Source organism: Cydia splendana, chromosome 7 (assembly GCF_910591565.1).
Source record: "Cydia splendana chromosome 7, ilCydSple1.2, whole genome shotgun sequence".
Taxonomy (NCBI): Eukaryota; Metazoa; Arthropoda; class Insecta; order Lepidoptera; family Tortricidae; genus Cydia; species Cydia splendana.
In genome coordinates, this window is record NC_085966.1 from 9,616,951 (window position 1) to 9,641,314 (window position 24,364).

At 36.4% G+C, this 24,364-nt stretch overlaps 2 protein-coding genes across 16 annotated transcripts in view; one reads left to right on the forward strand and one right to left on the reverse strand.

Annotated features, from left to right (window-relative positions):
* Positions 1-24,364, forward strand: part of LOC134792116 (uncharacterized) — a 246,439-nt gene that overhangs the window by 191,004 nt on the left and 31,071 nt on the right. For all 15 annotated transcript variants that reach the window (XM_063763309.1, XM_063763311.1, XM_063763310.1 and 12 more), the window contains 7 exons: positions 13,660-13,856; positions 15,143-15,302; positions 20,430-20,525; positions 21,449-21,600; positions 22,166-22,232; positions 22,432-22,467; positions 22,931-23,153. In XM_063763309.1, the coding sequence (XP_063619379.1) occupies positions 13,660-13,856; positions 15,143-15,302; positions 20,430-20,525; positions 21,449-21,600; positions 22,166-22,232; positions 22,432-22,467; positions 22,931-23,153 (931 nt within the window). The remainder of the gene's footprint in view (positions 1-13,659; positions 13,857-15,142; positions 15,303-20,429; positions 20,526-21,448; positions 21,601-22,165; positions 22,233-22,431; positions 22,468-22,930; positions 23,154-24,364) is intronic.
* Positions 1-24,364, reverse strand: part of LOC134792123 (abl interactor 2) — a 296,093-nt gene that overhangs the window by 71,594 nt on the left and 200,135 nt on the right. The gene's annotated exons all lie outside the window — the stretch shown is intronic.

The window sequence follows — 24,364 nt, forward strand, 5'->3', positions numbered from 1 at the left end:
AGTTATTTAAGTATTGCAACCCGAAATGGGTAACTGTTGAAACAAATTGTATCATGATTACTATCTACAAATGTACACAGTACTGCAATAAATCATTGTTATTCTTATTATATTCTTCTTAACAAGAAATACAATCTCAGGACATTAGATGCAACTTACGGAATCGACTCTAACATCATTACGGTCGCTATTATGAACCCCCACGAGTGGTCGATAATTAAATTGCCTCGGCAGACGAGAACGGTTAAAAACATATCGGCAGACTACCCAATTTCGAACCAATTGAATTTCGGCAATATTTAAATTGAATTTGATGCTGCACGGCTATGAAATTGTGTGATGCTGATGTTACTTACGTATTTTTGATGCAATTTTGCATCCGCCATCCTAAAATGATGTCAAGCTGTAACTTTTAATTTTTCTTTTATATTTATTTATTAAAGTAAATAAACAAACAATCATATTTAATGTCTACACTGTGTTTCGTCTTATGTAATAAGTGAATGGTGCGTTGACCGTGGACTCTACAATGTCATTATTATGGTAGGATTCATGGATAACTAGTAACAATAGGAATATGACACAATGTACGAACATGCAGTATGCCACGCGAATGTGGGTAATACTCGTAGCAATTAGTTGTGTTCATTCATTCAGTACTTGCGTTGGTCAAGTTTAGTTCGCTATTTTTGAAGTGAAAACTTCTTTAGCGGCGCTGTGCACTTTTTGAGGTGGGAAAAAAATGATAAACTCGAGACAGCGTAAGGCGTAACGCGTAAGGCGCCTCTCCTCTCTTTCTACCGCACGGCGAAAATGTATGCCTGAGCCTGCTGTTTCATGTAGGCGGCGCAGGGCGCTTGCGTGACGTTATGTTATGTGTTATGTGTGACGGACAATGTCATTGTTTTTTTATTTAAATGCCATCTAGTGAGTTTCCCTCAAACTGGTATTAATATAACTGCAGTACCAGTAGTACTCACAATGATGTGCTTAGGGGTTTCAAGTAATGCGACGATACAACGCTAGATGGCGTTAACCTAAATTATACCAAAGATATATGTAACTCCGTATAAGATAAATAAAGTCTAAGAAAAAAACGTGCCTCGCAAATCAAGAAAAAGTCATTCTCGAATAGATGGCGCCATATACCTTTGGCCTATTCTCGGCTAGATGGCGTTGATATTTAACAATTTTAACACATATCAGTGAAAGAATATTGGTCAGTATGGAACAATAAAAATTAAAAATCATTTATTCGTATACATATTTTGATTAATTTATATATTTTCAATTATATTTTAAGTTTTAATCGTGTGTCGATAGATGGCAGTAAATGTACCGTGACTACAAAATTTACTATGGCAATAGCCCTCTATACTATCTATTTTCTTTGATTATACATAGTGCTGCAGACATTTTGCACTATATGGCGCTGTTATTAATATTTTGAGTTACAATGTCGTTGAGTTTTCACTTCTGCCGGCACTCCCGGAGTGCAACCCGTTGTTTTTATTTCATTCAAAAATATAATCGCTTTATGGACTTTATACTTCTTTTAAAATAAGACCGGGACAAAACTGAAGGTTTGATCTAAGACACCTTAGGAGTATCAATTAATTGAATTGATTCCCCATAGTGTTTTCAGGAAAATCAAGTTTCTTGCAATTGAGTACATGGAAATTGTCACCCCTTTTGCGAAATGCGAAAGCAACTGCCAGTGAGCCGGAAAATTATCGTGCTAATTTTTTTATTTCTTCATCAAGATCCTTTGCTTCAAATTTGTGAACTGATCATTTTTACTTATTACAAAAAATAATCTGGGATTTAGACAAAGACACAATGTGTTTATAGCAAGAACAATCTTTCAAAAGAATTTTCACTTATACTCACCAATGAAACTAGCGTGGAATTTAGAAAGAAAACAAGTAGTTTCGGGTCATCTCCGGCGTTGCCCAAATGCTAACATTGGAAGGAGTTTCATAATTAAATTAGGGGTGCCGTAAGCCGTAAGTTAGCGAGGCGGCGCGTGCGACGCCAGCGCGCGGCTAGAATGCGTAATGCAAACATCCATCAAAGGAAAACAAGCAGTAATGGTATACGAGTCACATACTCGCTTAGGACGTTTTTCATTTGAAACGTTTCTCTGTGCTTGAGAAAAATACCGCCTGTGTACGGTTTGTAATGGTACGTGATCTATTTTGCTAATGATTATATGCATTAGCCCTGGGGACCTCTTAATGACTCGCTGAGCGACTTTAAAATGGGATTTAAGTTGCACTAATTTGTAAATTGGACGTTGATTGCAGATTGTGATAACTTTTAAGGCTTACTGCGTATTAACTGTTGGGGTAAATACATATAATATATTTCTATCGCTAAATTATGTGCTGTAGGAAAGCCAAATACGTACAGAGGTAACCTCCTGTGTTTTATTCATCTAAATAGTCAAATAACTCTTAAAATAAACGAATTATCACTAAACTACGAAATAACTAATATTCCATATTCCTTACGACATCCAGTTTAGTTAAACTATGCGTTTGTCAGTGTTGCCATCACTGCCTTTTGTATCAAATGGGTTTGCTAGGCAAATGAGATTTCTATTCTACATTTCTGTATTTTTACTCATTTTGTGTGAATGAAGTAACACGCGATGAGCTTTCGGATCCAACTTTTCCCGGCACATTATCCCATACACGGCTCGCTGCTGGACACAATAGGAGCACTCTTCAACTTAAAATGTGGATTTTTCCCGGTCTGACCTTAATTGGATTCACTTTTAATTTATTTGCGCGCTTATTTTGATGTTGGCAGAAGCTTTTAGATAAATAACCAATTATCCTGATTCGATTAAATCCCTGCTACCGTGTCAAGTGATTTGTAATCTGTCTCTAATACATCAACGTTTTAAGGCTATTTTTAATTATAATTAGGCATCGTGTTACACGTGTAGATATTTAAATGTGTTTCAAGAGAAGTACTTAATTACATTCGATATGCTTGATTTGAATACAATTAGTGGCTTACATTATCGAATATTTAAAATTGGTTAGTATGTAGGTAGGTACCTAAAGTTTGGCATTTTATTGGTTTCGTGTATAATTCGTTGTCTAATACAAAAAGTAGTTACTATATATACCTGAAAATATTCATTTAATTCCGAATGAATAAAAAATGTATCATTCACTACCTATGCAACACTAATATTGTCTATAGGTACATATTTTGCGTGCAATATTTCTTTCTGAACATATTGTGTGGCTTTTTCCGCCAACGTCGAAATAAGCGCAAGCAAACTAACGGAAAAACTGATTCCCTTCCATCCTGATTAAAGGATTCCACGTCGAGTGACGTATAGTGAATACAAATATTGATGTTCGGATTCGTGTAGGGTGTGAACTGTGATCACATCACAGCCTAAATAGGCTTTGCGATTACGTCGCTAGCTGGGAGTGCCGCTAACCCAATTTGCTGAAAACGACCGGCTAAACACTCCACCTCGGAGCCATTGCGTCGAAAGTATCACTAAAATTACAATACTTTCGACCTATTGCTTCTAAAGTACTAAACATACGTCCATTCTACGCTCCGCGGAGATTTATTGTCGAATCGTAAAATGCAGCACTATGGAAAAGCACCCAAATTGATTGGAATTGACGCGACCGAGCCTCAAATTTCAATTATCATGTTGATATGTTTTATAAACGGGTCGAATATCAATATATTTCCCTGTCTGTTGTTAAGTTGACTGTGAGTCATTGTATATCACGTGTCTGTCAGATCTAGATATTTATTGTGTTCTGGTCTAGTAAACTCCATTATTTATGACCTTCATGCTGCTGATTCAATGGTTATACATGGACAGTTTTAGGTATTGCTAATGATTAATTTGCAGTTCTAGGTTAATGCTAGCTCGTTAAGTACTACTCGTGTATGGAGCTACTTTCATTCTGACTGATGAATGAGTTATTAATTAACCGATTGTTTTAGTGTTGATTGAAGTACAATACTGACTTATGCCGAAATAATAAAAGTTTAATACTTAAATTGCATCATTTATACTAACACAGACATAAGTCTCATTTATCACACAACTGTCGGAGCAGTAAATGTGCTTCCATTCTTTTTAAAAGTTGTGCCGCGTTTCTTCTGAAATCACAATGGGTACTAACGGGATGCATTAAGATTCTTGGAAACCTATTCTGAGCACTAGGATGCGAGCGGTAAACAGTGACGTGAAACGCCTGGAAATCCTGTTCCTGGATGTTTGTGACTACAATAAATTTTACTATGATATCATTTTATGCGGATGCAACAACGAAGCGTTGATTGATTTCAATGGACATTGTGATTTCAATAGAACGAATCTTCTTATTTTAAAATTGAATCGGTAGTAACTTTTCCACGAAGGTGTTTCCTACTCGACCCTACGCTACCCATTACGCTATTTATTTTATGACGAAGGCTGGCACGAAAGGAGTTAATAAAACTATATAATGTCGTATCTTCAAATATACTTATATGACAACCTGTACTGAGTTACATACAGGTGGCATACTTCATTTATCCTAACTGAAATTAATTTTTTGTGAAATAGCTAAATTTAAAATTAAATAAGTAGGTACAGTCAGCTTCAGAGTTATGTGACCCCCCCAAGAATAAGGCATTTCTACGGTTCCTGGTTCAAATCTCATAAAGACCATACTTTTTTTTTTATTAACTGAATTGCATAATTTAAACAAACATTTAAAAATTTTGTATGACAACTATACAAAAAAAAGATGACGATAAAGGTAAGTATTAGAAAGAAATTTAAAAAATCCTTCCTGCCAGTCATACCTAGTACAATAATTTCGTCAGAAAAGCAAACGGCCGTGTGGCTTAACGGTTAGCAGCATTGACTATGAATGGTAAGGTTAGTAGTTCGAACCTTGGCCTGGGGAATTTTGATGTTTATTTTTTATTTGATGTTTTATTTTTTTTTATGCATAATTATGTTATATTATAACATAATTAAAAAAATATATGTCTTATTATATGTAAATAAAAAATCTATAGATGATGATCATTTTTTATTAATTTATAAAAATATTGTTTACAAAATCAATAGTGCGGGTATCACGCGGGTATAGATCGCTACATCCACGAAGACGCGCAGATTTGTCAAATTTAACCGTTAATAACATGATAATAGGAACCAAGGCGCACGTCTTCGTCAATGGCATGATCTACAATAGTAAATTGGTTTCCTGTGAATTAGAATTTTGAGATAGTTTTATTTTATTAATATGATCTGGCCAGCTAGCAGATGATTACATCACAAAAAACAAGCTTGAAATAACAGTGTAAAAGTGTTATTGTTATACTGTATATCTTATACAATACATATGTAGATAAGCCAACATCTGAAGGGGTTTTAAAGCAATTTGAATTATGTAAAATTAAGAAGTAAATACCTTCAGCTTTTTAATCTTCAAAGTAACAATGTCTCAGCATTTTTTTTGGTGTGTTAAATAAGTAACGTGGTGGTTTACCAAAGTAATTTTGTTTATAATGTATTGATTGTCAGTTGGCACGTTGGTCGTTTACTTTCTAAAGGTGCGACCACACACATTTTTGATCGCATGCAAAAGTATGGAAAAGACATGACGCGAACGGCACGCGTATATTGATTTTCATACATCTGAATTTCCGGACCGTCACCGTTTTTAGGGTTCCGTATTTAAGCAATGTGTGGTTGCACCTTAAATACCAATGTCATGTTTTCTTACACCTATGTAAATATGTGTTGAGTCTTGCAAAAAACGCATAATAATTATTATATATAAACAAATCCGATAACTTCAGTACAGTATAAAAAAAATACTTTCAGTTACAATCTTGTTGACAAAAGGAAAACTTGTAGACGTAAATTAGAATCAATTTTAGATTGGACCATATTATATAACAATATACCACAACGTTACTTTTCTTTCTGATTGAAATAATCTAAACGAACTTTGACGTTACAGCGAGAAACCACATGTTATCAAAGATAACAATATTCATCTCTTGTAACCGTCGGCACTTTAAAACAATTATAATACAAGGGCTTTCTCCACTAAATGGGCCGGATTCGATACAGTTCCCTGTTTAGTTAATTTTAAATTGCCGATAAATTAAAATATGTATTTTATAAAAAAAAAAAATGTTTGCAACCGTAGTTGCTAAATTATATTACTGTCTAAAATGTGACGATACGATTGTGCTTATGTTATTTTAAATTACAGGGAACTGTTTTTGAAACCGTGGGTCTCTTTTTAGGGTTCCGTACCCAAAGGGTAAAACGGGACCCTATTACTAAGACTTCGCTGTCCGTCCGTCCGTCCGTCCGTCCGTCCGTCCGTCCGTCCGTCCGTCCGTCTGTCACCAGGCTGTATCTCACGAACCGTGATAGCTAGACAGTTGAAATTTTCACAGATGATGTATTTCTGTTGCCGCTATAACAACAAATACTAAAAACAGAATAAAATAAAGATTTAAATGGGGCTCCCATACAACAAACGTGATTTTTGACCAAAGTTAAGCAACGTCGGGAGTGGTCAGTATTTGGATGGGTGACCGTTTTTTTTTTTGCTTTTTTTTTGTTTTTTTTTTTTGCATTATGGTACGGAACTCTTCGTGCGCGAGTCCGACTCGCACTTGCCCGGTTTTTTTTGTTTAGAAGACTATTATTATCCAGGCCTGTTAGTTAGGGAAAAAATAATGAGTTAATATTTGAACAATCTGACTCATCCATAAAGTTAACTGTAGGTATTTAAAAAAAAATGTGATTACTTTCTAATAAGTTTAGTTATTTTAATTTATTTGAATACTTACATAGAGTTACCACGTCATTAAAGTCGAAATATGTCGACCTATTTTCGACCTTATATAATTTCAACATGTCTTATTAAGGCGACGGTAGCGGTGGGTAAAATTTCAGATTCTGTCAATTTACCCCATTTCACACACAAGCGCACTTCACGCACACTACCTCACTTTACTGGGACAGGTCAGTGACCCATCATGTTTTTTTAAGATTGGACTTTTAGTTTAGTATTGACCACTAGCCTCCTTTGAGGGTAAAAGCGTTCCATTTAAAGATGAAAGAGAAACAATGCATTTAATCTTGCTTTCCTTGTCTGTTCATGTCACACGTGACGCACCTATAATTCATTTGATTGTTGACTGTTTTACTACCTAATATTGCTTTTAATGTAGTAAATAAAGGTAGTGGACCCCGCAGTAATTCCTCAGCCAGAAAAAACTTTACAGTATGATAAAGTATCAATAAATAAAAAGTATTGTATAAATGTCCAAAGAATAATAATAATAGAATTAAAGTAAATACCTAAAGTCTTAAATCGTTAATATATTTTTACGGAAAAATGCTCCGTTCAAACTTTCTTCGCCAGACATATTCATGTAACTTATTGCAACAATATATGAAATATCAAAAAAATATCCCAGCAGAAATACCAGTATTAATAAAATAAAATTTTTTGGCGTGTCTTGGACCGGAAAATTGCTCAGTCTAATTTTTTCACTGGAATGCCATTTTATTGCCGTTTTATACCTACAAAATGAAAATCTAAAAATTTTCCACTCTCAGTTTTTAATAGTTCTATAATACATACATTTCGATACGCATTTTTTTTTTGGATTTTTTTAGCCACTACGCCAAATTATATTTTAAGATCATATAAGAAGAAAAAAATGACAGAGCAATTTTCCCATGAAAATGAGCGTCAAAAAAAGGAAGTATCATAAAAAAATATTCTCATGTTTGACAAAACTTTTAGATTTTTTTCTAGTATCACATACTGATACAAATAACTTATTTTGTAAAATAATTTTGGACTGAGGAATTACTCGGTTCAATATATAATCAGATTTGTGTTTTTACCTAACTTAGGAGTTTTTTTTTTTGGATATTTATAATGTTAGTCTCGGCTCATACTATACAATAACCAAGCTAAATTTCATCGACTGAGAAATTAATGCATGGGTCTCCATACAACAACTTGCTTCATTTACTACCCTATTTGTCGAGATACGCGTTTTGTACAATTAAAGCGAATAAAACAAGATGTCATTAAGTCAGATGTAAAATGTTATTTACTACTCTATACGGTTTTTCATAAGGTGCAATATCCATTCAATGGGAATTTAAATAAATAAAGTTTCGGCAGGGTGGCAATTCCATTTTGGCGGATAAAGCGAAACAGAGTAAGTAGTTCTATCGAACCTGCTTACAAATTTTCACGAGAATCAGTTGAGAAATGTGATCTGCAAAGGAGAACATACAAAAGCATTTTTGCCTAAGCTGAAACCGAGACCTTTGCTAACGCTGGTTTAGGTACACCTATAAAAAATGGTTGTCCCTGCTGTAATTTTAATATCTTTATATTTCAACCGGTATAGTTTTACCTTCAAAAATAATCGGTATCGCTAAACAATAGCGGTACCTTACTACTTATACGTTCACGAAATCGGTATCTGCATAACTTGATTGTTAGTAAACTAACCTGGAAAATAATCTCAAAATCACCGAAACATTTATGTACAGTCACCTGCGATAATATGTTACGTCATTAGCGCCAACTTTGCCTCCAGGGAAACTTTGCCCAAAACGAAAATTTTAAACAAATTCGTTAATGTAGAAAAATTGATAATAGTTATGGCCACCCTGCTGTTTTTAGTAGAAAATAGGTTATATTTCTGACCAAACTTGTGCATAACTGATATACCAAACTTGTCCATAACTTGACTTGGGAATTTTGAGCGAGTTGTTTAATATAGGGTATATTTCGGCGGGCAAAAAATTGATAAATAATGAATGCAAGTAGAAAAAATTGAGAACCCTTTGACAAATATTTCCGGGTTTGAGTTATAACACATGAAGCATAGATTATGTCTATTCAGATTTAAACTAAAAAGGCCTAAATACACAAAAGTTTGAGCGGTGGGCAAAGTAATCCGGTAATTTGGCATCCGTACCAACATTGCCCACCACCAAAAACGGATTAGGGTTGTCTTTTTCATCTAATTTACCCAACTTCGCAAGTAAAAGAAGGTTATGTTTGTACACTAAAATAAGTTTATAAATATATTCTGTATTTAATTTGTCTTATTATCCTTTATTTTAATATTTTATCCCGTTAACGAATGAAAAACACAACAAAAATCATATTTTTGGCCATTAAACTATTGTAACAGATTTTCTCAAAAGTGACAACCCTAGCCTTTGTAAAATGCTTAGGCGAGCCTTATTTGGAAATGGGCAAAAACGGGTAGGCAACATTGCCCAGCAAATGTATTTAAAAGTTTTACACTTATCGCTAAGCTATTAACAGGGAATGGTAGGATTGCCCAAAACCTTAAAGTGATCCTTAGACATCATCATCATACGAGCTGTATTTGAATACCAAATTGACGTGGGCAATGTTGGCGAAAACCCCGGATATCTTTGCCCGCCCTCTAAAACGCAAAAAATGGGTAAAAACACGACAAAATTTTTTTTTCTATAAAACTGATACATTTGATCACATAGGACGTGCTGAGCAAAAAAAAGTCATATGATGTGATATTTATTGAGAAATTCGCGTTAAAAAAAAAGCGGGCAAAGTTGGTGATAATGACGGTACCTACTCTTCGAAGGCCGCAAAAATATGTGACATGCTCTTATGGTTCTACAAATAAGATCGTGTCAGATATATTTGCGGCCTTCGTTGTGTAACATAAATTGCAGGTGACTGTACATTTGGCATAATTATTTTATTTAGTTTCAACGAAAGTTTCAAGTTTAGTACGAAAATACTTCAGATATGCAATATGCACAAAATGTAGATCTAATCGAAATAAAACATTGCTTTTTATAGTAAATTTATAAAACATTCGATAATAGGTATACATAACAATAACCAGTCCACAGCGCTAATTGGCCTGTAAGCTTCATCTCGGTCTCCAAAGCCGCAAAAACTCGCTAGTACTTAGTGCTGGTCTAGCCGTTATTTTTTCTTGAAGATTTTCAGAGAACAGCACGTACACGCATTATACATATAGACGGAACGAACGGCATAATCATAATAATTTATTAGTCGCAATCCATGGTATTACAGATCTAGGTACAAGACTTTCAGGTATTACTTATACGAATTACATAACTCTTCCTGTTAATAGGCAATATTTTAAGATAAATTTCTATAATATAATACAAGATTACAATTGTCATCAAAATTCATTGACGTACAGAAGTCAAATACGTTTTTAAAATGACGCAAAATGATACCAGCATAATAAAAATTGATCCCAATCAGTAAAGATGAGTCTTTAAACTTTTTTCATTTTAAGCGAGTTTTGAAGGAACATAATACTTAAATTCGACTGTAATCGTATTGTTTTAAGATAGTTTACTGCGGTTTTCAAGCATTATGACCCGTAAATAAGAGCAAATCAAATTTAAATGAGACGCGAGCTGATATTTTAGTACCCTATTTTTTGAAATACAATTTATCTACTGGTATGCTTTCTCGTGTGCGTATATGATTTAATGTCAATATAATTGTCAAAAGCAAGAAAATCAAGCTGTCATTTTCATTTGAAGAAGTACACGTGTGCTCCGGTGTAGCCCCAACGGGCATCTGACTTGAAGAAGAATTTTGAGTGAAGTCGTCAATGTATGGAAATTGTTCGAAAGTTTACATTTGAGATTGAATTTCTCTGTTGTCTTTGTGAGTAAAAATATAAATTCGTAATAAATTGGTACCTGAATTATCTAGCTTTCAAAATCATACAGTAATTCAATTACTGTCAAAGACAAAATTGTTTTGCTTCTGTCTCAAACGGAACTCCATATTTTGATTTTTTGATACTTTTAGTGTCGATTTGTAGAGAATAACAGCAAATTAAAAATATAATGGCATGAAGAGTCGGTACATGGTTTCTTCATGAAAAAATTTACGTGTAATTGAATGCAATTATTAAACATTTATTGAACAAATTATGGTTACAAAGTGAGGTCTAAATCGAAAACGTCATATACCGGCCCCTTAATTTGCTTTAACTTATTTACACAATTATTTCGCCAATAGTGGAGAAAGACCCAGAACACAAATGGAAACACAGTAGGTATATTTTTTTCATTAATCAATAGCGAAGAGGGGATCCATCACTTTCTTCGACTTGTTTGAGTCGGCTTTTCATGCTCGCCACCATGTTTGAACAAGTGTTCGAGTTCCTCAACAATTCCCAGGTCCTGTGAACTTCGTCGTCTAGGTTTTTTTTGGATCAGACTTGGGTAGGGTCCCAGTTAAGCACCATTTGACCCCACAAGTTCTCAATTGGGTTCAGGTCAGGACTTTTAGAAGGCCAATCGAAGACTGTAATGTCCGCCTGAGAAGACAACCAGTCTTGAACTATACGCGAACGATGCACGGCACTATTGTCTTGCACTAAATAAACTTGGCCCTCAGGGTAGGCGACGCGAACTGATGGCATCATTACGTCACGCAATACCTCAAGGTATCGCTCACCGTTCATTCGTCCTCCTACTTCTACAAGCTCACCAGGGCCCATGGAAGACATCCATCCGTAATACGCTGAAAATAATTTTTGTGATAAATATCATTTACTTATACCTATAAATATCTACTCTCATACCCATAACATAAAAAAGTATATATTTTACCTAACGTTATCCTTCCGCTTGTTCTAAGGTCTAGCACATTTTTGGGGTTAAATCTCTCCCCGCTTCTCCGCCACAATATTTTTCGGCCATCTTTGTCGGACTTAAAACATTTTTCGTCCGTAAAAATTACGATTTCATTCTCCCAATCGAAATTTTCGTATTTTTGTGCGAACCCTACACGTTCGTTTCGATGAGCTTCTGTTAACTTTATCTTTTTGGCTGGTTTAAAATGGTGTATGTTAGCAGCATGAAGGTGTCTTCTAACCGTGCTAAGTGACACTTCAAAAGTTTCCGCAGTGGAGCGAGTGCTGGTAAACGGAGCATCAGTATGAATTTGCACTATATTACGATGCCGCTCAGATTGTTCAGTGTAAGCCGAAGGACGAGGGCCTGGTTTCTCACATTCCACGTCTCCCTGTTTTTGGTAACGTCTTACCCACCTACGAACCGTGTCTCTCTGCAAATAAAAATACGTATAAAACAATCTATAGTATGTTTCTAATGCTGTGTAAGAGGAGAACGTTTCATTATAAAAAAAATATGAGAGAAATATTTAGTGTATATATTTTATACCGTTTTGATTGAAATTTGTTGAGTCTATCTTGCATATATTGTAACTATACAATTTTACAAGTTTGTTGTTTACATGTTTAAAACAACTGCATGTAAAACCGTCCTAAATATGCAATAAAACATCACATGGACCCCTTTTAAATTTTATAGGTATTAATATTATCTTATGTAACAGAAAAATACACTGCGAAGATTTTAACTATAATGTTGCGGTTCATAAGATACAGAAGATGGGACAATTCTTTAAAATAAAGTTAAAACACAATTAAATAGTAAACCGAATTTTTAGCTACGACTAACTTACTTTCACAAAAAATACTCCCGATGTGTTTTATTTGTTTGGGATTTCTCTAAACAGCCCCAATTCAAAAAACTCTTTTTATTATATACCCACACACAATATATCTGTTGGTTTATCTTATTAGGTAATACAATATGCTACATTCAAACAGAAAAAAAATCATTAGTCACAATAGTTACTTACCGTAATATTCAACTTTCGTGCTACTCCTATTCCGTGCTATTTCCTTGATACTTTTGTTATCTTCCCAGAGATTTACGATTTTGGCTTTAAGAAAAACTGTTAATCGCACCATATTGTTGTTCGAAATTAGAATCGGGCGTGGGCTATTAAATTAATTGATTAAGAATTCAAAGACAAAGGTCACTAAATGTAATTGCTTTGACACACGGTAGGAATCACTTGGATCGTAAATTATTACTTGCCCTCAAATTGTATTTTTCTACACGAAATCACAAAACTGAATTACTCCAGATCTTCAACCTTAAATATAATTACTTAAAGTCGTTGTTAGTCGCCTTCGAAAATAATATGAGGGCAGGAAAATATTGATAAACCAAGACAATACTATATTGTAACACAAGCTTGCTAAACAGGGACGCATATATAATAATAGTTGGAATCATTTGCGTCTACGGCGCCGCCTGCTACTGGTTCAAATTTTCACATCCTTAAGCAAGCGCTCCCGTAGCCCAGTGGAATGAGGGCCGGTCTAAAGTATGGCATAGTAAGGCCAGACATATCGCTAAGGTCCAAGGATCGATTCCCACTAGCGGACGTTGAATAGCATCGGAGAAATACAATTTTTGTAAGAATTGATTGGAATACTGAGTCTCGGCCTGCCGAGCGGCGAGTTAAAGTTTTCGATTCAGGGGGGTCACATATCTCTGCAGCTGACTGTACATTGTAAATATGTAACTATTTACTTTGATTTTCTCATGCTTGCTTCAGTCAATCGACCTTTAGTAACATACTCTAAGGAATGAACACATATTCGTGGGCTTAAACTAGTAACTATTAATACTGTGTGAATTTCTGCTTCAGTAAACTAATCGGGCTATTTTTTTTTCATCAGCGGTGTGGAGGCCAGGCGCGCCGACGCCGCCGCCCGCGCCCGCGTCGGTCGCGCGCTCGCCGGGCGCGCCGCCGCCGCCACCGCCGCCGCCGCCAGTGTGGACCCCGGGCAGCGCTGGCGCTTCGCCCCAGACGCCAAGGAAGTCCTTCAGGCCTGTGCACTTTGAGGAGACGCCGCCTATTCGTAGGAAGTTTGGGGTAAGCTTCTATCAGTGCCAGCGCGTGCTACGCGCTACGAGCGTAGCCGTTAACATCCGAAAACCCGTATGTAGCGAAAAGCGACTACGAAAGAGAACCCGCCCGGCGGAACGCTGAAAGTGAAAATGGCAAGCAAGCACTTTGCAACCTTAGTTGCTCCGTACCTCAAAATGAAAAAATCCGAACCCTTGTCACTCGTGTCTGTTCGTCCGTCTGTCACAGCCAATTTGCTCCGAAACTACCTGACTATAAGGTAGGTAACGGTTGTATCGATTGAGTTGCAAATTGGCACACATATGTAATTTGGTGACCCAAAGACAGTCGAGTAGCCCTTCAACGAACGAGATTATAAGAAATCCTCAAATCAAGCGTAATGCCACCTTATTAAGGTAAAAAAAAACTAATTTAAATTATTAATACTTTCATATTTCAGAAGCAATTAACTATTTGAGGTATTACAAATTGAAATACCTACATAGCAACATCAGTATAAGCGACAGCCTGTACCCATCCTATCATACACATAATATCGTAAACATTAAGTATAGGTACCTGAATAAACCCCAACTATTTACGTTTGTAGAATTTAAGTACTTATCTACTTACTTAATTACCTTCTTACTCTAAGGTATGTATAATACTTAACACAATAAAACATCTTATTTTAATTAAGACTAGAAGAAAGTCATCGATTTACTAAAGTTTCAACATTTCTCTTCAACGGTGGCAAGTGCTATAAGGACTGAAAGTTTCACTAGGCAGATTAAATTACCTTTAGTAATGTAATGACTATAATACCAGCCAGAATAATATGCTTAAACGAATTGAGCTGAGAAGTTAAGTTTATTTCGTTAAAACCTTTTGAAAAGAAACTGTTTCAGGCTGAATTTGCATGACTATTATTTAGGTCACCGCTTTTTAAATTCTAAGAAACTTCTTAGTACATACCTAACAGCATTGTAATGAATTTCTGAGTTAGCATGCGCTTAAACATTTACCAACCCAGGTCGACCAAAGAGGTCGTTCATTATTTTTCGATGGATAGAGATAAACTGGTTTGGGTACTTAGGTAATATTATAGACGTATGCACAGTCAGCATCAAATACGTTGCGACGGCCAAATTGGATTAAATATATCGTAAAATACCTTTGTTGCCATAGAAATAAGGATGTGTTCCGATATGCTTGGCCATTTTGACCATCACTGTATATTTGAAGCTGAGTGTACCTTACCTAGTCATCTATGCTTTTATATATCTAATGTCCTTTCTGTGTAATATTTTCAGAGTTCGGAGCAGAACGGCTGCACGAGCGGCTCGGAGAGCGAGGGACGCCTGCGGACCAGCCACAGCGCCCCGGCCACCGGCCTCAACTCCTTGGGGAACTCGTCTAGCCGTCTTCCTCGTGCACAGAACCCCACCGTCACTCTTCTGCAGAAAGCTAGAGGTAGGAATCACTTACTCTAGTAATATCCGAATAATTTACTTCCTAAGAGATCCAGTTTAACTGCGTCAATGCTGCTACTCGGAATAGCCACATCACTACCGACCGGCCTGAACTCCTTGGGAAACTCCTCTAGCCGTCTTCCTTGTACTCAGAACCCCACCGTCACTCTCCTGCAGAAAACTGGAGGTAAGAATAACTTGCTTGTAGTTATAGCCATCTGGTTCTGGTTACATATTAAATATGTAGCCCGCGGACGGAAAGGTGGCAAATCCCTGTAACTAGAGTTCGCAAGTGGGCACAAAGGGCCTTAATATCGATCTATAAAAGAAGGTCATAAATAATCGCACCGAAAATATGTCCATTTATCACATCCTAAAAAAATAAATTAGGTATCAAAACACAGGTAAAATTTTGAAATCGCTCAGCTTAAGTGCGTTCATCCTAATCTATGTTAATCTTATAACAAACAACCCTTAGGCGTTTGTCAAGCAGTTGTTAGTATTCATAACATAACAGTCTAAATGTTATCTAAATTGGTCGGAGGTGTAGAGCCACCGGCATTCTGACTTCGCGGATGTTCATTTCCATCGCTGCTCACTCTAGTAAACCAGCATAAGTGTGATCTCCATTTACACATAGGTGTTTAGAATTTCGACGTCCCTTAAAATCTGGGTATCATGCCGAACGCTGCCTACGCTAAGTAAGCGGTCTGAATCAGCTCATGTCTCCCCCATGTCATTAGGATGATGTTCGCTGCCGTATAAAACCAATTTGATACACTACTTACCTACAGATTTTCCTAAAAGCAAAAGTAACTTTAGGTCGTCGCGGATAGAGTTGAAATTTTCGTGTTATGCAAAGAGATATGAATTTGTTTTAAGATGCAGTTAAAGTTTACGCGGGTCAGATTCAAGATTATTTGGTAAAGTGAGAGGGGTCCCTCTTGCACTTTTACGTTTGCCTATGTAATAGACAGGGCGAATACTTTACCTTAGACTTTTTAGTCAGCAGTCAGCAAGTCGCGACCTGGGGTATTATTCCTCTCGATTTCCATTTACTAATACCGATGACGAAGAAGAATAGACATATATAGAAATGTAACAGGTTCGTCTCTAGAACGCGCCTAAACCGACTGCAGCGGCTTTTGACATCAAAAAAAAAAAATTCACAGATTTCGTGCTTCACACGACTATCGAGCACATTGGAAATGAATCTACGGAATTCGTTGCTGCAAGATATGAAATTTTCTTGACAGCAGTTTGACGCGACGAGAGATGACCATAACAGCGTTTGTCTATGTTGCACTAAACCTGAGTTCCAATAGGTACTACCAGGGTTCAGCATCAGCTATCTTGGGTAATGCTCTACCATGTGATCATCATGACGAATCGGATGTCCAAAACAGCGCGTGCCTATGTTGCACCAAACCTGAGTTCCGCTAGGTACAACCAGGGTTCAGCATCAGCTCTATCTTGGGTACTACTCTCCTAAGTGCTCATCAAGAGGAGTCGGATGACCAAAACAGCGTGTGCCTATGTTGCAACAAACCTGAGTTCCTTTAGGTACAGCCAGGGTTCAGCATCAGCTCTATATTGGGTACTACTCTCCTAAGTGCTCATCGAGACGAGTCCGATGACCAAAACAGCGTGTGCTTATGTTGTATTAAACCCGAGCTCCACTAGGTTCTGCCAGGGTTCAGCATCAGCTATCTGCTAGCAGGCGCCAGCAACATGCTGAGGTGAGACCATTTCGTGGCACTTTCTCTTTTTTATGTTTCTCTGTATAAGTTTTTATTTTGTGTTTGTGCTCACGAATAAAATTATTTCTATTTCTACCTCCACCTCCACCTCCACCTCCACCTCCACCTCCACCTCCACCTCCACCTCCACCTCCACCTCCACCTCCACCTCCACCTCCACCTCCACCTCCACCTCCACCTCCACCTCTACCTCTACCTCTACCTCTATTTCTATTTCCACCACCACTGGAATGCATAGATTGTCGAATAGTGAACACGTTATCTACGCCCGTCTCAAACAGGATAGATAGAGTTAGACCAAGTAAAATCTGCAGCGATTTTGAAAGCCCACGCAGTGCAAGTGTTATTCTGCCGTCATAATCCCGATAATTCACAACAAACACCGATAACGAACTCTGCGAAACATGAAGTCATAAATGTCATGTGAAAAATGTCGTTCTGACTTTTTGACTATTTTAAGGTTAGGCTACAGGGCAAACCCTTAACCCGATCGTCTTTGTTTTAGGCCCAAATTGTAGCTGACTAAATTGTCCAGAGCCGTTTTTCTCAAATTTTTGATATCATTCTTCGTTTCCAAATTATCGAGCACCAAAATCAAAAATTCGGAAAAAAAATAATTTTATTTTCACTATTTCGACCATAACTTTTTTCGTTTTTTACTTTCTCGAATAATTATTTTTGCACCTTACAGCTCTCGTGATTATGCGTCTTTTGAGCCTTTTTTTAATATCATATCTCCACAACTTTCCGAGATATAAGGGGATCGCACTTTTTCGTGAAATCGGACCCTATACTGGAGCGAACGAAAAGACATTTCCAATGTCAATAGGTGACAAAATTATACAACTGTAATTGATATTTATTGTGGCGTTTCGCTCATATTCTGTCGCTTGCCAAGTCGGTGTAGAGTTAGCTTATACGGACTCTATTAGTAGGCATTTTACAAAACGTCTAGCCTTCTCCTTAGGTTTGAAAATACACGGTCTGGATTGGAAATTTTGAACATTGTAATTTATTCCCGGGGAAGAGCGGGAATGAAGACTAATTGCCTCCAAACTTGAAGTAATTGGCTTACGCACTGATGAGTCGCACCCCCTAATTAGAGATTACCAAAAACCCGATAATTCACCGCATTATCTTTAACGGCAATAGAAAATCGATAGGATTATCGGCCTACTTGTGACTTGTATGTCAATTAAGTTTTAAGTAGGCTCTTAATAACTTAAGAACAAACTATTACTTGCTATGCCAAAATAAAAGCTAAGAGCTGCTTTAAATTTGGGCAAACAAAAACATGCACTATTAAAAAAAACCGGCCAAGTGCGAGTCGGACTCGCGTTTCTAGGGTTCCGTACATAAGTCCGACTCACGCTTGACTGCACATTTCTAATAGGTTTTCCTGTCATCTACAGGTAAAGAACTATGTATTTTGTGTATTTTTTTCAAAATTTTAGACCCAGTAGTTTCGGAGATAAAGGGGGGAATGGTATTTTTTTGGCTATTTTCTTAAATAACTTCGAACTTATGTATTTTAAAATTATAAAAAAAACATGTGCATTTTTGGGTCACTAATTTACATATGTGTACCAAATTTCAACTTAATTGGTCCAGTAGTTTCCGAGAAAATAGGCTGTGACAGACGGACAGACAGACAGACGCACGAGTGATCCTATAAGGGTTCCGTTTTTTCCTTTTGAGGTACGGAACCCTAAAAAACGATATTCCATTAATACCTATGATATTCCATCCATACCTAATTCATTAGGTAACTTCCAGGAATCGAAAACAAAGCCTTAGATGGCTTAAATGCCACTATGAAGCAAAGCAAACATGTGCAAAAATATATATTTTGGGAACAAAAACTAACACTTAGATAGGCTTTGTAAAGTGGATGTAACTAGCTATCTAAGTATCTACCTATAGGTACAAATATAGATTAGCTTAGCATTAGGTCTGTAAAGGTATTCGAGATATTTCATATACAGTATACTGTGATACTGTACTATATAATAATAAATAGGTACTTATTTCGTTGAAAACTTTCCGCATTATTAGTCGAGGAACACCTTTTACAGACATATGTCACCCAATATTCGACTTAACTTTGACCCACGTTCGAAAACTTATTCAGCTGTGCCCCTGTACCCAACTATAAATAACATAAAGGCGTAAAAATATGTGACAAGTTATTATAGAGCGACAAGGGTCAGATAGCATTTAATACTTGATGAGATGACAGTTGTCGGGTACGTTGCGATATTGGGAATTGTTGCCTACCCTAATTGTGTTTTTTACCCGATGTTATTTAACAATAGGGGACCAAGCATGGTCTAATAAAACATGGTCTTCTATTCCCAGAGTGACACAGGCCTACGTCACAATAACATGGCCGCTATATATAGCGCTATCGCATATTATCATATAGCGCTGTCGCATGATGACGTAGGCTTGTGTCAGTTAGGTGACCTAGAAAAGACGGGAATAGAGTACCAGGCGGAGTATATTATTATACCATGGGACCAAGTACAAGTAACATAGTTATGGGCGTATGGAAGCAGGAAGATGAAAATAGCATTAAGTAAGAGAGTATTCTGTGGCAAGCCAACTTTATCGGTAGAAAAAGGCACGTAATTCAGTATCAATCCTTCAATTATATTCGCGCCTACATTTTTCAAATTTTCTTCTGCCAAAGCTGGCTTAGACCTACGTAATCTGTCGAAGAGTGTTAAAATATGGATTTAGTAGTAGTAGTAGTAGTAAAAAAAGTGTAAAGTGGACGAAGAAAAGTTGGGTAACGTGGGTGAGAACGGCATGAAAGGGAAGAAAATGAATGAGCACGTGTTGGGCCATAAAAATATAAAAAAAAATTCGCTGCGCCAATCTCAAACAAATTAATAGGAACAGGACAACAAATTGAAGAAGCATCGCCCTTTGAGTTGTCACTTCATATCCTATGACAGCGACAGGTAGTGACTAACTAACTAACTAATATGGCTCAGCGGTCCAAAGAGGATCTAGGCCTCCGAAACGAGAGCACACCACTTTTCCCGATCCTGCGCCGTTTCCTGCCAATTATCGGCTTGAAGCTGACGCAGATCCGCTTCCACACTGTCTCCCCAGCGGTATCTGGGCCAACCTACCGGGCGGCCACCAGTCGGTCTTCCCAGGTACGCCCTCTTGGCAGCCTGATCCTCTCCCATTCTTAATAGGTGACCGAACCAGCGAAGTCTGTGGGATTTCGTTTCGCCGATGATATTGGGTGTAGGTAGTGACTAACCTATTAGAAATTTACTAACCCGGTTTTTAACTGATGTTATAAGTACTTGGTATTATGCGTATAATTAAATTCGTGTTAATGTATTTTTCAGAGGGGCAGTTCTCGCGAGGTTCCAGCTACCTGCAACAGGAAAGAGATAGCGCGCGTTTGCCGCGTGACAGAGTTTCTCCACCGAAAAGCGATCCCAGTAAGTATTTTTGACACCAAAGTTCATCCGTACAAATAAACTTATCTACTTCTAAAATACCGATACTTTAAGGGTCGGTTGCACCAAACTGTTCGTATCGTTAAAGAGTTCGCTAAATTTTTATGTATGGAAAGTTTCATAGTAAAGCGCCGGGGCGCGCCGGCTGACGTTGATCAGTCTGTCAAATGTGGTTGGTGCAACTGGCCCTTAGACTGATAAAAATGATGCTAATAGGATCCTACATGTTAGACTAACCTTTCCAAATCCGACCGTCTTTGGGAGACAGCAATTGTGGACTTAGATAGAATTTTTTCACCACACCAGCTCGGAAAGCCTTACTTTCCACTTCAAAAACTGATAGCAAAGTTGCATTTTATTCACATGTGAGGCAAGTATTCAAAAAGTAAAGTAAGTAAGTAATCAAATGCAAATTTAGAGTTGTTTTCTTATGTTTACTGGTAGAATTGACTTTTAAATGATGATTTTGGATGATAAATATTTATTAACATTCATTTGGATTTGATTTGGTTTGATTTTGTTTGATATTTTACATTTAATATTTGCTTCGGGTTGGTGTGGTGAAAAATTTTGTGTTTCACTCGGGGGCAAATTTTGTTTAACCCTCGTGCTTTGAAACCCTCGCAACGCTCAAGATTCCATTTTTCGAACCACTCGCTACGCTCGTGGTTCAATTCTGGAATCTTTCGCTTGCTCGGGTATCAATATTAGCACGAGCGGTTAAACAACAACTTTGCCCCCTTGTAAAACATATACTTAACTATTTTTCTCTCAAACTTTTGGCAGTTGTTTTATGGTTGAAAGTGCCACTAAACATTAAATTACTATGAAAAAATGATGTGTAAGTAAAATAACCCTCCCTACTGTGTCACTGCAAAGTCTAGTCAGTTTTATTTCATTTTCAGTTCACGCTCTACGCAGAGAGTACGCAAGTGAGGGAGAGGCGGACAGGAGCGACTACGAACGCGGAGGGCCACGTAAAATGGCACATGCTCATGAAAAAGTTGAAGGAATCGGACCCACGACCAAAGACGGCATGCCAGTAGCTCTGAGATCTGTAAGTTCACAAAAAAAGAAGTTTGAGGTTTACTTGTTTTTTTCAGTGTCAGAGAGAAAAGAATACTTTTTTCTCATAAAGCGCGGGATTAGATTTAAAAAACATAACAAGTTATTTTTACGTCTCAGTAAAGTCTAAGCACATGGTTCGTTTTCTTAATTTCACTTATAATACATCAAGTTATCAGATTTTGTTTAAGTTTGTATAAATGGAAAATTTAACCATATTTATTATTAAAAATAAATGCTTTCTTTGATCTCATTAATTACACAATTTCAATTTATTAATGCTGTAAAATGTAATTAATTCGTTTCTTTGCCTACGTGTATTGAAACTTTATATTTGCGTTCCGTTTTACCATAATATTTTAGTACCTATTACCTTAGGATTAAAAAGTTTACTAAACGGATTTTATTTGTCATCTACAAGCGTAGAAAGAGCACGAAGAGTAACAAAATTGTTTCGTTTCTTGGCAAAATAAAAATAATTTAATTTATATTTAAAGTACAGGAATTGATATTTTTTCAAGAAAATCGAGGTATAATGGGAACTTTTAAAATTGCAGGAAGTCAAAGACCAGTCAAAATGGTACAAGAAAATGTACGACACCATACACAAAAACAAATACGACGGTAAGTTTTGTTTAGGTATTTATATTTTGCGTAAAATATTTTGCTTTTGAAATTATTTCAGGTCTCGAACTATTTTACAGATCCTACGTTTTGTTATTTTTATTATTTTCCTTTTATTAAAACCCATTATTTTATTATTTCTCAGTCGAAGGTGTTGTATGTCGGACGCTGTCCCTATTTTATACATTTTCTTTTTCAGACGATTTTGTGACTATTCGGTACAAAAGCCGCCGAGGTGATTATTTCACACTTTTTCCAAATTTTCACACAACATCGGTGGCTGTATAACTCCACAAAGAAATGCATTATTACATTAATTTAATTGCTTTGTTTAACTTTTCTACATCTAGTGCTTTCACACACAATTTTAGTTTAGTAATAATAAATATCAATTGCAAATAACTAATACAGTTAAGACACTTAATGCAATAGAACATTAGCTAACCGTATCATATGAAACAAAAGGCTAAAGGTGGTTCTCACTTATACAAGTATGCTTTCTAGTTTTAAGGCAAGGTTTTAGATGTGTGACAAGTCTGGTTAGTCAACCATATTAGTAGAAAAATAGTTGCAAACATAAGACATAGTCAGAAAGGAAAGACAAGCTTCTGCCATATTTTCTACTGACATGGTTGTTCAGCCAAACTATACTATCACTGCTATGTTAATACTATGCTTAAACAAATATTTTAATTCAGGTCAACAACCGCAGAGGGTGACCAACAAGTCCCAGTATGCATACTTCGATCCCCGCTCCGGTTACCTGAGTGAGCCGGAAGGGGGCCTGAGCCGACTGGGCTCCAGCACGTGGAGCGATGCATATGACAGTGATGTTACTAACAGCCCTCGGAGAAGGACCACCTCTGTTCAGGAAGAGAGACGCCATGAAGAAATCCCTTCGCCATATCTACCTAGTAATAAGTAAGTATATTGTTATTTCAATATTATCCAAACTTAAACTACTAAACCGATTTTGAAGAAATTTGGTATGGAGATAGTGTGAGGATTGGGGAAGGACATCGCATAATTTTTGTCAATTATTATCATTCCACGAAGATGAAGGCATAAGCATACAAAATACATTTAGTAAGAACTTAACAAACTTATCAACTTTATAACCAAAAAAATAATAACCTGGCCACCCACTAATAAAAACCTACCATTCCATAGCCAAGACAAAATATGTAGTTTTAACTGTCTGAATAAAATATTCAAATATCAAAAGATTTTATTATTGATTTATAAAACATTTATAAACAGTGATCGTACTTTTTCCAGCATTCTTGGTGCAATGACGTCAAATGACACACGACAGCGACCTAGGGTTGTCGACGTGATGATTGACGTTTAAAATTATGTTATATTATGTTGTCACGCAAAATAGGCGCAGGACGTCGAGTTGCGGAAAATCGCCCGTACTACAATACACAATACAATATTATGTTGTCATTGAAAATGAAACACTATTTTTTTTACGTAATCAGTTATTATATTTGTGTATAACATTTATTACTGTAACCCACAATTCCTCAAATTGTGTTTAATCAGTTAATAATAATTGCTTATTTTCACACACAAAATCAACGCAACTGTTCTTAGCACTTGACGGGACGTCAGTGAAGAAACAAAATGACTTCTATATTTATGCACTGCCATTACCTACGCATTATACTGTCTATGCTAATATATAGTTAGTATATCAATTCCTAATCATAAATATGAACTATAACCTGAGATAAGGATTTATTGCAACTGTATTACATTTTCTCATATATTCATAGTAAATTAATCCTTCATTTCATTATGCATATTGGGTTTACATGTTCTGATAATATTTTCTGTATTTCCGATTTGTTTAATACTCTATTTTATTTTATTTTTGATTCTATTTGATTCTTGATCTCCCAATTTAATTTAATATTGGGCACTACTGACAACCCTAGCACTGCACCAAAAATGCTGGAAAAAGTACGATCACTTTATAAGAAAGGCCTTTTTTAGTCTGTAGGTGACTAGAGGTTAAATTATCAGCTTGCACCGCATTTGACATATTCCAAATTATTCTCTGCTTTGTATAAAAAGTGTCATTAAGAAGGACACTAAAAAGTTAAAAACATTGTCATATTAGAATA